Source organism: Triplophysa dalaica, chromosome 12 (genome assembly GCF_015846415.1).
Source record: "Triplophysa dalaica isolate WHDGS20190420 chromosome 12, ASM1584641v1, whole genome shotgun sequence".
In the NCBI taxonomy this organism is placed as follows: Eukaryota; Metazoa; Chordata; class Actinopteri; order Cypriniformes; family Nemacheilidae; genus Triplophysa; species Triplophysa dalaica.
The window spans coordinates 13,566,483-13,579,516 of record NC_079553.1 but is presented as its reverse complement, the minus strand read 5'-3'; the positions used below and the strand labels follow the sequence as shown (position 1 = coordinate 13,579,516).

Below are 13,034 nucleotides of genomic sequence, written 5' to 3'. Positions count from 1 at the left end.
TGGCCATTACTAGACAGACAGGGTTATTCTGGGTCACATCTGAAAGGCTTAAAAGACTATGAGCGCTATAGCGCCGAACCATTTTAAGCATGGTACGGAACGGTTACAGTTATGTTTCCATGTGAGCCTGGTTTGACGTGGCACAATTACAAACTGTTCTCAGCTCGATTAGGCAACGAGAATGGTTTGGTGCGATGGTGGAAACGTGCTATGTACATTGGCTGATCTGTCAAGATCTGCATAGATGACAGAATAAGCTTTAAAATGTTTGATCATGAGTGATAAAATTTGGCAGAATAAAATTTATAAATGAGTACGAAGAAATGTGGGGACAATATTAATGCCTGGACAATAACTCACCCCTGTCCTCGAGAGGATTGTTGGCAAGGTTTATGGTGTGCAGTCCTGAGCTGGCATTGTGGCCGAGGGCATTTGCTAATTTCTGTGCGAAGTCCCTGCGAAATACAGAGAAAAAACACTCAGCAGAAAACTAAATGGGTTTCATAAACAGTGAGCAGAATATGGGCTTTAGAAAACAATGTGTCGTGTTTTAGATGCCCTCACATTTTGAGTCCAGCATTGTCTAGAATCAACTCCTCCAGTCGGCTGGATCGGGCCACCACTCTCAGAATCTGATCACACACGTCTGCAGACTAAACACACACAAAAGTACCAAACATGACTCATACACTGCGATAAAGATAAATCCTTCCAAGACAAAGCGCACCCTAGTGAATAAAATGTATGACGTCAACGGGTAGTCTGACTAACTACATTTTGGACAAATTTGATGGCAAAAAGTTGTGATTTGCTTCACAACTCCTTCCTGGTGGAACATTCTTCCTAACTCTGTCCGTTCAACCACATCTCTAACAACATTTAAAAAACTACTTAAAACCCATCTGTTCTGTGAATACTAGACAAACAAATGAAAAAAAAAAATACACTATCCCTTTCTCTCAACAGGTAGTGGTCTAGCTTTTGTTGAAACCAGTAACTTTGAATTGGCACCTAATGTATTATGGCTCCTGTATGAACTATCGCTTATTGCTCCTAAACTCTTTGTAAGTCGCTTTGGATAAAAGCGTCTGCTAAATGTCTAAATGTAAATGTAAAAATATATAAAAAGAATGGTTGGTATATTAATAAAAGCCGGTGAAGGTACTTAGTAAGCCTGACAGAACCTAAAAGGAACTACATTTTATAGGAGGTTTTCCTTTGGTACATATTGTCATCAAAATATAGTTTAGTATAGGTTCATACAGACACATTTTTACCCTTTCAATCTCTCTCGCTCTCTTTCTCTCAAACAGCCAATAGCGGTTCAATGAATCTGACATGTCTATTTGTCATTTATAACAGCTCATCATCTACTCACAGAAAAGAATGATCCATGAGTGGAATTTTTACCCTGTAAACGCTGTTATTAATAACCCAGTCAAGCATCAGCAGATTAACAGACATGAGACCTCTCAGAAACACTACATAACGGCATCTTAAAACCCTGACAGATTCTGTTACGTACCTTACAGACAACGTGAATTTGCTTGTTGACTACTACTGATGACAACTATTTCACGCATGTAAAACGAGTCATCAATATTGTTGGACCCCATAAAGAACAATAGCTTTTTGGACACATTTTCTGGAGCACACTAGTATATACATGGAATACTGAAAACACTGAATATTAAAAACAACGCATGCATTTTGATATACTATAAATTCTGGGAAATTTCCAAAGATAATTTATTTCTGTCTCCGAGCCTATCTCTGCATTGACTGGTGTGGTTAACCAAAGTATTTATCTTGGACCATACTTAATTAAAATATTTATCTTAAACCTTATCTTCTAAACATCTACTCATACAAGAATGAAAACTGTGATGATTCAAGGCAATTGTTATTTTCAACAATCCGCCCAAGTAAAAGCATACGAGAGCACTCCAAACAATTACGGAGTAATGACTCCCATGAGACCATACTAAATTTGGACTAGATTAAAAATGGTAAGTCTCTGAGCTCTGACCCAGATCTGACATCTAGTATCCAGTCTGCTGTAGTCAGCCAAAAAACATGAACCCACATGTTGTAAAAAATTCTTATTTTATCATTTTGTTCAAATACTATTACTGACTGATGCTGAGGATCACATGCTGAGGCCGTGACATGAGAGGGGTCTTTCAGGGTTGTGAGATTTATGCATTGGTTGAATGATGTGAGAATCTGAGAGTACAGCAGCCACCAGCTGCTTTGAAAGCACTGGAACAGAGGACGGTCCCTCAGAGGGTCTAAGAACAAGACTGATGTTTCTTACAGAGCAAAAACATCACAAAACAGTGATTTCAGATAAGTGTATTCACTGTTTTTAATAATCATATTGTTAAATGAGGTATTATATATCTGTAGCTAAATAAGCTCAAAATAATATTTGAAATATTATATTAAATATTATTTATTAAATATTTTATAAAAAAGTATTTTATGTGATTTTTTCCACAAACATTATTTCGCGTCAGAAGGCATTCCCACATTACACACCGGAGTCATTGGGATTACTTTAACCGCCCAGTGAAATAAAAAATTACAGAACCTATGTTTTCATTAAATTAAGTAGCGTTCATTGTAAATAACTCAAATAAAGGTCATTCTCTTTTTAAAATTCATGTGCACTCATAATCATTACTAAACATCTGAAAGTGCCCTTCCATCCTCTAGTGACTATCCATCTCAAATGACGGAAGTTAGACGGCTTAGGCAGAGCATCCGTTAACTCCGCCCCCTTCAGCAGTCAGTCTGCTCCCTGTTCCATTTCAAAATGCAACGCTTGTTTTATACATATTTATACAAATCTCAGTGAAAAAACAAGCCACGCCCACATTTTTTTCTCATTTGAAATTCCATTTCACTTTGAAATGCGTCAGAATACGGAAGAAAAAACTATCGCTACTTCCGGTTCACAGGGACTTTAATAATGGATGCATGTGCTTTTTGGATGCATCATCATCTAATAAGATACACATATATTATAAATAGTCACGGTCTCTTTTTATAGGTCAAATGCATTTGGGATGGCATGAAACTGTGTAAATTAAGTGAGAATTTCAATCTGTGGGTGAACTAGTGCTTTAACTTCTCTTTAAAATACAGAAATACACAAGCGTTTCTGGCATGCTTGATAAAACCCTTTTTCATAATATTTAGTGTCTTCCTTTTATGTATTAGATATCAAAATGGCTAAATGCATGACATTTGTACAACAAAGACATATAACCAAGAAGCATAAGGTTAGTTGCTTTGCCCAACCATGTTCTAAAAGGCCCCGACAGCCACAGAAACAAAAAAAGTTCTCCAGTGTTCTCCACACTGAATCATTTGCTTCCCTTCCTGTTTATATACTGTATTTTTATTCTCGTCTATGTTGTTCAGTACTCATCCATGCTGACTGTACAGCGCATCGCTCCATCACGGAAGCTCTCACTCATATCTCTGAATGGCTCTTGTGGGGGAGCTTTTGAATCATGATGGCTCTTTTCGCGTAGATTCATCAGCTGCACTAAACAATTCATACAGACCCATGTGACAGCTCCTTATCTACAGAAACCCTGTCTAGCACTGCACTCATAACCCTCTCTTTACGCAGCTTTGCATTTTGGATAAAAGCCATTGATTGTTGCCATGGACACCGTGTATATAGACAAAAGAATGCAACACGAAACAACTTCTGTCTCACCTCAAAGACAATAAATAACCATTTATAAAAGTAACATGGGCCGTATGAGTGCAGATACAGTTGAAAGAAAAAGTATGTGCCTTTGGGTTTAATAACTGGTTGACCCTCCATTGGCAGCAATAACCTCAACCAAACGTTTCCTATAGTTGCAGATCAGACCTGCACAACGGTCAAGAGAAATTTTGGAACATTCCTCTTTACAAAAGTGTTTCAGTTCAGCAATATTCTTGGGATGTCTGGTGTGAATCGCTCTCTTGAGGTCATGCCACAGCATCTCAATCGGGTTGAGGTCAGGACTCTGACTGGGCCACTCCAGAAGGCGTATTTTCTTCTGTCGAAGCCATTCTGTTGTTGATTTACTTCTATGCTTTGGGTCGTTGTCCTGTTGCATCATCCATCCTCTGTTAAGCTTCAGTTGGCAGACAGATGGTCTTAAGTTTTCCTGCAAAATGTCTTGATAAACTTTGGAATTCATTTTTCCATCGATGACAGTAATCCATCCAGGTCCTGAGGCAGCAAAGCAGCCCCAAACCATGATGCCCCCTCCACCATATTTCACAGTTGGGATGAGGTTTTGATGTTGGTGTGCTGTGACTTTTGTTCTCCACACACAGCGTTGTGTGTTCTTTCCAAACAACTCAATTTTGGTTTCATCTGTCCACAGAATGTTTTGCCAGTAGTGCTGTGGAACATCCAGGTGCTCTTTTGAAAACTTCAAATGTGCTGCAATGATTTTTTTTGACAGCAGTGGCTTCCTCCGTGGTGTCCTCCCATGAAGTGCATTCTTGTTTAATGTTTTCCTTATTGTAGATTTGTCAACAAAAATGTTAGCATGTGCCAGAGATTTCTGTAAGTGTTTAGCTGACACTCTAGGATTCTTCTTCACCTCATTGAGCATTCTGCGCTGTGCTCTTGAAGTCATCTTTACAGGACGACCACGCCTAGGGAGCGTAGCAACAGTGCTGAACTTTCTCCATTTGTAGACAATCTGTCTTACCGTGGACACATGGACATCAAGGCTTTTAGATATACTTTTGTAGCCCTTTCCAGCTTTATGTAAGTCAACAATTCTTGATCGTAGGTCTTCTGAGAGCTCTTTTGTGCGAGGCATGGTTCACGTCAGACAACGCTTCTTCAGAACAGCAAACTCAAAACTGGTGTGTGTTTTTTTATTGGACAGGCCAGCTTTAATCAACACATCCAATCTCATCACATTGACTGGACCCCAGGTTGGCTGACTCCTGGCTCCAAGTAGCTCTTGGAGAAGTCATTAGCCTAGGGTTTCACATACTTTTTCCACCCTTCACTATGAATGTTTACATGTTGTGTTCAATAAAAACATGAAAACGTATAATGTTTGTGCGGTATTAGTTTAAGCAGACTGTGTTTCTCTATTGTTGTGACTTAGATGAAGATCAGAACACATTTTATGACCAATTTATGAAGAAATCCAAGTAAGCCCAAAGGGTTCACATACTTTTTCTTTCAACTGTATGTTAAATGTCTCTTGTATGTCCAGTGGGAAGAGAGTTTGACTCACCAGTTTATAATCCTTGGTGGAGAGCTTAGTGAACCACTGGTTGTATTCCAGAACTGCGATTATCGCCACCAAATCCCTGCACACATCCAGGCGTAAGATAAATCATTCACTTCCACTCTGAAGTAACTTAAATCTTGGGTTTACCCTCTTTAATTCAGATCAAGTCATTTCACTAACGTTGACATAATCCTTATCCAGATTTGCATAATAAATTGTACTCACACAAATCAGGGATTAAACAATCTGAATTTTTTAGATATTTAACGGTTAAAAATAAAAAATATATTTTGGAACTTATAAAGCACACATAAACAAATAATATAAAAAAATAGAAACTGCAAGGCCTAAATCGTTTTTGCAAGGTTTAAACTTGCTGCTGATCAGATTGTTTCAAAATGGCTTATTTATACATCTACAGATACATGTATGTTACCTGTTCTCCAGGTGACTGAAGTCCTGTAGGTTCAGATCTCGCGTGTCCTGTGTCAGATAGATTGTGTCCACATCCTGATTGGTGAGAGGCACAAATTTACCTTGTTACTGAAGTACTAAGAAATACACATTTTCTGGCTAAAATGAAACAAATCCTGGGTCCAAATGAAGAGTTGATTTGGAAAAACAGGTGAACACCATTTTTTTTAAATGTTCAAAAATCATGTTTGTGTATTATGTAATCATATTTTTTTAGCTGTATTTGCCTAGTTATTATTACTTATTCAAAATAAACCAACTTCAGTTCGATTGATATAAATTGGAATCCACTATAAATGGGTCAATGACAAATAAGAAAATGTCAGGTGGTGCGACCATATATTAATTTAAAATAATATACATTTAATGTATTTAGCACTGAGTATTTTTCCCCTCATATATAAGAAATTTTACATAAAATCATGCCAAAATATTTTATTAAGAATTTTATTGAGAAAATTAACATTTATTTCTCAGTTTTGTTCTCTGTTTGTATGTTCGGACGGTCGCACCACCTGACATTTTTGGTCTTTCAAACACCAAAACTCAAAAAATCTATTGAATTTCAATAAAATGAAAAGGGTTTCTTATAAAGGACATATTGTAGATCCATTTGATATATGACATGTATTTATTCAAATTCTTTTTAGGAAAATAATGAATTTGGACACAAAAAATACATGTCACGTCATTGACCCAAATATAGATTTTTTATTTATTTTTAAAGAGCAGGTTTAAAGGTTTTTGTAAGTGTCCTAATGTTGTATTTGAGTCCCCAACAACATGTTCAAATGCATCAAAGGTAAAAAAAAACAGTGCTATTTTCTCAAAATATGCATTTAGTATCTATCCATTTCTCGAAGATCCCTAAACGAATCCTCAGGAGCTGTCTAATGAAGTCCAGTGTGTTACGATTGGCCAACTGGCCCAATCAGTTGTGATTGGTCTTTCTTCATACACTGCGTGTCAGAAACGAAACGCCCATTACCACAGTTCTTATCTCAGGAAGGCTTTTGTAAACAAATAACGCAGTAAGTGTATAAAAATGGCATCAGTATTACCACATCACAAGTACTCCGTCTATCTTCATAAACCATACAGACTATTTATTTCTATTGATCTTTTTCATCATAGCTGTGGGAGAACAACAACGGCTCTATCCAAAAGTAGATCATTCCTTTGATTATACAGCAGGGAATAACTGAGCAAGTTAGCGAGAGCTTCCAAAGATAATGCAGGCACCTTTACATAGTAGAATTATAAAGTGCTGCAGTCCGATTTTAAAATATTGACAAGCAAACCGTTTTGTTTGAAGGGGATCGTGACCACAGCTAAACTTGTCTCACATTATGTTTTTGTCAAGTGTGCAATGTTAGCAAAGTGCTACCGTGACTAAACGATTAAGGGATAGAGTTTGTACAATCCTATGACACGTAGAATGACAACAGTCTTGCGCCACATTATTAGGTAAGAGTTGGATTTTTAAAACTGTAACACTGTTTTACATTGTTTAACTGGAAACCTACAGCTGTACTACATAAACAACACGGATAAGCATAATTACTTTATATTATCAATTCAACATGTACACATAACGTATTTATCACATTACTAACTTACAGACGCTTGTTGGTCCAAATAGTTGCTATTGACTTGTCTTTCAGCCTCAAGCGGCTGGCAATTCCCGTGTTGAACTCGCCAAGATTTAAGAAGCAATCTTCAGTAAAATGACGAGCACATAACACATGGTTGGAAATGTAATGCGTTGCTATCGTGGATTTTATTTTATTTTACAACTGATCCTTACACATCGTCATCCTTTGGCAGCAAAAACAAAGTACATTTGCGTTCGAGGCACAAAACACAGCGACTCCTCGACATGTTGTATACGCAATACTACCTGAAGTGCTAGTGGGCAGGTCAGAGTGTTCCTGTTTCGTGGGAAGGCAGGGATTGTGCTAATGCGTTACAATGTGACGTATCGATGTTACACTCAAAAGATTCGAAAGCCTAGCGACTTGTTTGGGCAGTTCAGAGTCGACTCCTTACTTTGGAAGCTAATATCTTAATTTTTCATGGACTTTTTTGACTAACAACTTTGCAGATCGTTAAAATTGAAAGAAAGCTACGAAACACACTGCGATGCTGGTAATTTTATTGGATTCATGAAACCTGCTCTTTAATAGTTATCTGTTGCAAATTAACTTTTCAAATATTGATTTATTGTTTTTAATAAGATTAAGCTCAATTGAAGAATGGAAGGGCCTTTTTGCAACAAGTTATTTTGGGCATAAATGCCAAATCAGATGATTCAAGGGTAAAGCTGACAGCAGAATGTGTGTTTATCTCTAAAAGTGGTCTCTCGAGGAATTCAAGCTGGCCAGAGGGAATCCTGAGTCAAATGCATTAGAGAACAGATCTATAGTGCTTAAAAAAGAAGTGTGTGTATGTGTGTACTGACCCACTGAACCTCTTCTCGGTACGGAAGGCCTAACCAGTCACACACGCACCTGTACTGCTGTGAGAACCCCCCTGGAGAAACCAAGATCCGCATGAAACTCACGTCAATCTTATTCAGAAGCAGATACACAAAGAGATGTTCCATGTCACAATGCATGATGGGATTTTACCACAGGGTCCAGGTTCAGATCCACTCTGACTCTCCCAGAGCACCTGCAAAGTGCTGATCCTCTCAGGAGGCTCCATGGACAACCTCTTCATCACCTTCCTGCAGAGATCAGAGAACAAGAGCGCAAAAAGAGACTCAACAGGACACTCCAACATATCAGAAGCAATGTCAATCTTCTTCTTTGATGTTCCATATGCTATGGTGCCATTGCATATACATGGTTATCTAAGATAATTAATCATCATTATTCACATCCTATACTGCACGTTTGCATGTTTCAGTTGTGTGTTCATTCAGTGTTGTTTGTAAAGCTGTCATGAATACTCACAGAGGAGGCAGACCAGGCCAGATTCTCTGTAGGCAGCTGCCAATGTGAGCCACCACCTCATTCACCTCATCTGTAGATGCCATCTTAAGAGATATCTGACCCCGCTCATACTCCACTGCAAACTGACAAACAACATCAACACCACATGCTATAAATACTGGAATAATACAGCTCAACAGTCAATGTCTACATACATTTACATGGATGCATTTGGCAAATACATACGAATTTGGCATTATCCTGTACTCTATTTGCTATGTGTTCTTGTTATTTACAGTTTCTGAAATGTCTTTTTTATTATTTAATTTACTATTAATTGAAAAAAACTGTTTTGTTTCATGTTAATTTTAGCTTTTGTACTTATACATTTTTTCATTCAAAAGTTGTATCTGTTCACATTAGTAAATGCACAGTGAATAGCTTTAACAATTGTATTGACACTAACAAGGATCTTTAAATAAACCCTCAAAACATATATTGCTCATGGTACATTATATTAGTTAATGTATTTACTATTCTTTTTAATTAACCTTTTGTACAGTGTTACCAAATTTTCTTATATATTTTTTATTTTAATTGTATGTACAGTATATATATATATATATATATATATATATATATATATATATATATATATTTAATTCATTGCACAGGGTCAGTGCGTTTTGACACATCTGTTAGTTCCACAAACAGTGATCTATTACCTGTGTGGGCTTGCTACATGTGATGCCTTGAATCTCCAAATAATTGAAAGTCTGCTCCACCTAAAACAGAGAAACGCTACGAATACATCATGACCTCACACATTAAATGCATTCGTTTTTTGTCCAAGCTCAAAGTTTTAGCCTAAAATAGCAGCATTACATCCCAGAGGGTAAAATATGACTCAGTTCTACCACCATTACGATCGCACATATTCTCAAATATAAACAAATAACAAGACCTGATTTTACAGATATGAACTAAAGTCTGAAACCGGAAAGGCCGGTTTCTAAAGACTTCATTGATCATTAATAATTAACTTTTATATAGTTAATATTCACACACACGTCCCCAGAGGGAACATGTGCTGCTGGAACATACAAAAGCACCCACACAAACCGCAGTCACACACACCTTTTGCACACAACCACACGTCATAATGATTCTGAAGGGCTTGTCAGAGTGTGTGTTTCCCTAAATTGCCACATACACTGCATGACTGGCTCCCTTGAGTTACGGTTCAACAGATTCAGCATCAAAATAAAGGTCTTTCTTCCACTCTGCACTAGCACACACAACGCACACACAACACACACACGCGCAAGGGCTGACACTTTCTATGACGAAGAGTGACAGGCCACTCTTCCAACATGGCCACTGACCACACACACCAACACACATAAACTCCAACTTTAGTATTTTGATTGAGACTACTGATACGTAAGGGATAATGTACAGGGAGCCAGTTGTTATCGCAGAAATAAGCCCCGACAGTGTGACCACGTGAAGCGGAGGGTCTTGTATCTAACTGGAGGGGCTTATTTCAAGATAACAGTTGGCTGCTTGTTCGTTATCCTGGTTACTACACAGCTACATGCCACATGAGAAAAAAAAAGACATGAAATTTAAATATTTTATTAGCAAATTTTTACCGAATGTAGACTTTCCGTGCGGAAAAGCTGTTTACTTACTCGGAATTAAGGTAAGAACGATGTTAAATGGCACGAACAGGTAATTTGGTTTAATCATTTGTATATACAATGTCATACATTTTATGAAATTTATGACATACTGTGTGTTTACATTTAATTTGTCAAAAAAAACCTGTCAAAAAGATTTGCTGCACCCGTGTTACCATGTGTTTTGAGTAGTTTTGAGAGGTTGTTATCTGGGAATAATGAACCTGCAAATGTTGCGACTGGCCAATCAGAATAAGGATTCCAACGAGCCGTGTTATAAAGTGGAATAAAATCTACCAACATTGCTGAAATATTTATGTATTTAAACAGATGGTTCTACATTTTGATACAATTTTTATGTATTTGACGTTTTGACTGAAAATGACACATCCATAAAGCTGGCATTGCCCATTTATAGCTCATAGTCGTTCAACAACCTACAATTGGACGGCAAATTGTGCTCATGCTCTGAGAGACAGATGCCTGCTCTGAAACTCACAGGTAAGGGGAGATGAAAGTATATGTTTAACTGTTCAATTACCCACAGTCTCATTTATACTTGGAAAAAGAGATGAGATGCTCATATCCTGAGCAAAAACACACAGCCCGTATACAGTATCGCCCAATAAACTAACACACCCATTTAGACACTTCGCTGTGGTTACAAAACATATCCGCAAGAGATCTAGAAGGTAAATTAGTGGTAAATAATTTCACAAGTGACAGTAAGTGTGAGAATTGAGGAACTAAATTATTTTAAAAAATCCCATGTTTTCTCTTTTTACTGTAACTGAACTATCAGTCACTTTCATACACTCATAAATGTTCAGTAACCTTCCCCCTAATAAACACATTACCATGATTCTGACACATATACATAAACTTTATCTTCACAATGGCTTCAGTTGTTTAATGATAAAAGGAAGTAAATACTGTAAGAGGAACCTCTGTCTTCTCTTTCAATACAGTCCAGATGTTGTTGAATTTTAATAAGACCAGAATATTAGGATGGTCCCTTTTTACTGGGCCAGTAAGTGTCCTCTAATCATAGCAACCAACTTAAGACCCTAGCAACAGCATTTCCTTAACTCATTCCCCGCCAGCTTTTTTTTTAAGTTGCCTGTCAACGCCAGCGTTTTTTTACATTTTTACCCAACTTTAATGGCTCACAGTAAATTTTCCATAAACAATAAATGGACAAACATGAAATGAAAGAAACAGAGTCTCAGCTTTTAAACAAAAGAAACCATAATCTTCTATCTTTATTTGTTAGTTTTTTATCACTCTGTAGATGTGGGTAGGGGTTTCTTCAAAAATGCATCATTTTGATTAAACAGCTGAGATAATTAACGTTTTTTGTCAAAGATTCCGCCCAAATCATTAAAAACCGCTTAAACATATACGTTCTAGGTTCTGGGACTCTGTACTTTTTCCCAAAGGTGTGTAATAGCGCCACCTGCTGTAAAACAGTACCAAAACTGATGGCCGTAATAACTCGTCTTTGGCGAGGAACAGTTTTTTTTTAAATGACGAGATAACTCGTCAATGGCGGTGAAAGAGTTAAAAGAAGCCCTGCAATGAATTGTCATGCATTCTGACTTCTTAACAATGTTAAACACGCTGTCTTCTCATGCTTAACATGGTCAACTTGTCAAAAAACGAGTTGGGCATATTGTGTAGAATTTAAACAACTTTTCTTGGTCATTATTGGACAATTCTCCCGGAAATTCTCCACAGGAGAGCAGGAGAAGGAGCATGCGCAGACGTCACTTTCACTTGTAAGCAGGAGAGAGAGATAGCATATGTTCGCGAAGTTAAGGTGTTCGTTTGTTCACTGGATTTGGGTAATGAATGTTATATTAACTGTGGATATAATGCTGGATTTGGAGATCATTTGAAATTGATATATGGCGATGTCCCAGCGTTCAAAGATGACGGACATGCGGTGAGTGAAACTGATGTCTGTGTTTTGATGACAATGGATGCGCACATGTCTTGGTTCACCCTACCCCTCCCCCCTGCACACGCCATATGTTTTCGGAAACAATCTTAAAGCTGTATCTATCTTTATAAATGTGATCAAACTAAATACTCTTTGAGGATACGAAGTATGCAATATTACTCTATAGGTACTCAAGATTAATATGAGATTGGCAGAAACCTGTGTGTTACGCCCGCTTTAAGAAAATTAACTATTCTTTGATTAATTTAATGTGTGAATGAGTGAATTGCATGAATAGCTATTTAGATTACCATTGTTTTACTAGAAATATCATAATTGGACTATAATCAATATAGTGAGACCTTGTGGTTAATATATGTTTCTACAAAAAAAAAAATATATATAAAATAGTTAAACCATTGTTAAGTGAGGGATGCAACGTGTTGATAACAATTTATTCAGTTTAAATCTCTCCAGATTTATATGTGCAAAATACATGAAAAGATGAGGGCAATTAATTCATTTGATTAAGCAACTTTAATTGGCTCTATGAAACAGTTTTTATCACAATGATCTCAATAAGCCCCCCGCTGACACTAAATGAAGCTCAAGAGCTAATCTCAACTCAATCAGATTAGGGTGAAGTGTCAAGAGTTTCTTTAGGGTCAGTTTATGCGACAACCTTATCATCTTAAAACATAATTTTTTTTATGCACTTTTGGCAAAACAA

The 13,034-nt window shown here is 37.1% G+C and overlaps 1 protein-coding gene across 2 annotated transcripts in view; it reads right to left on the bottom strand.

The window, feature by feature from the left end:
* Positions 1-13,034, bottom strand: part of LOC130432813 (F-actin-uncapping protein LRRC16A-like) — an 87,194-nt gene that overhangs the window by 47,265 nt on the left and 26,895 nt on the right. For both annotated transcript variants that reach the window (XM_056762319.1, XM_056762320.1), the window contains exons 4-11: positions 9,406-9,465; positions 8,702-8,823; positions 8,375-8,472; positions 8,206-8,276; positions 5,707-5,780; positions 5,274-5,349; positions 565-653; positions 361-455 (exon numbers count right to left, since the gene is read on the bottom strand). In XM_056762319.1, coding sequence (XP_056618297.1) covers positions 361-455; positions 565-653; positions 5,274-5,349; positions 5,707-5,780; positions 8,206-8,276; positions 8,375-8,472; positions 8,702-8,823; positions 9,406-9,465 — 685 coding nt within the window. The remainder of the gene's footprint in view (positions 1-360; positions 456-564; positions 654-5,273; positions 5,350-5,706; positions 5,781-8,205; positions 8,277-8,374; positions 8,473-8,701; positions 8,824-9,405; positions 9,466-13,034) is intronic.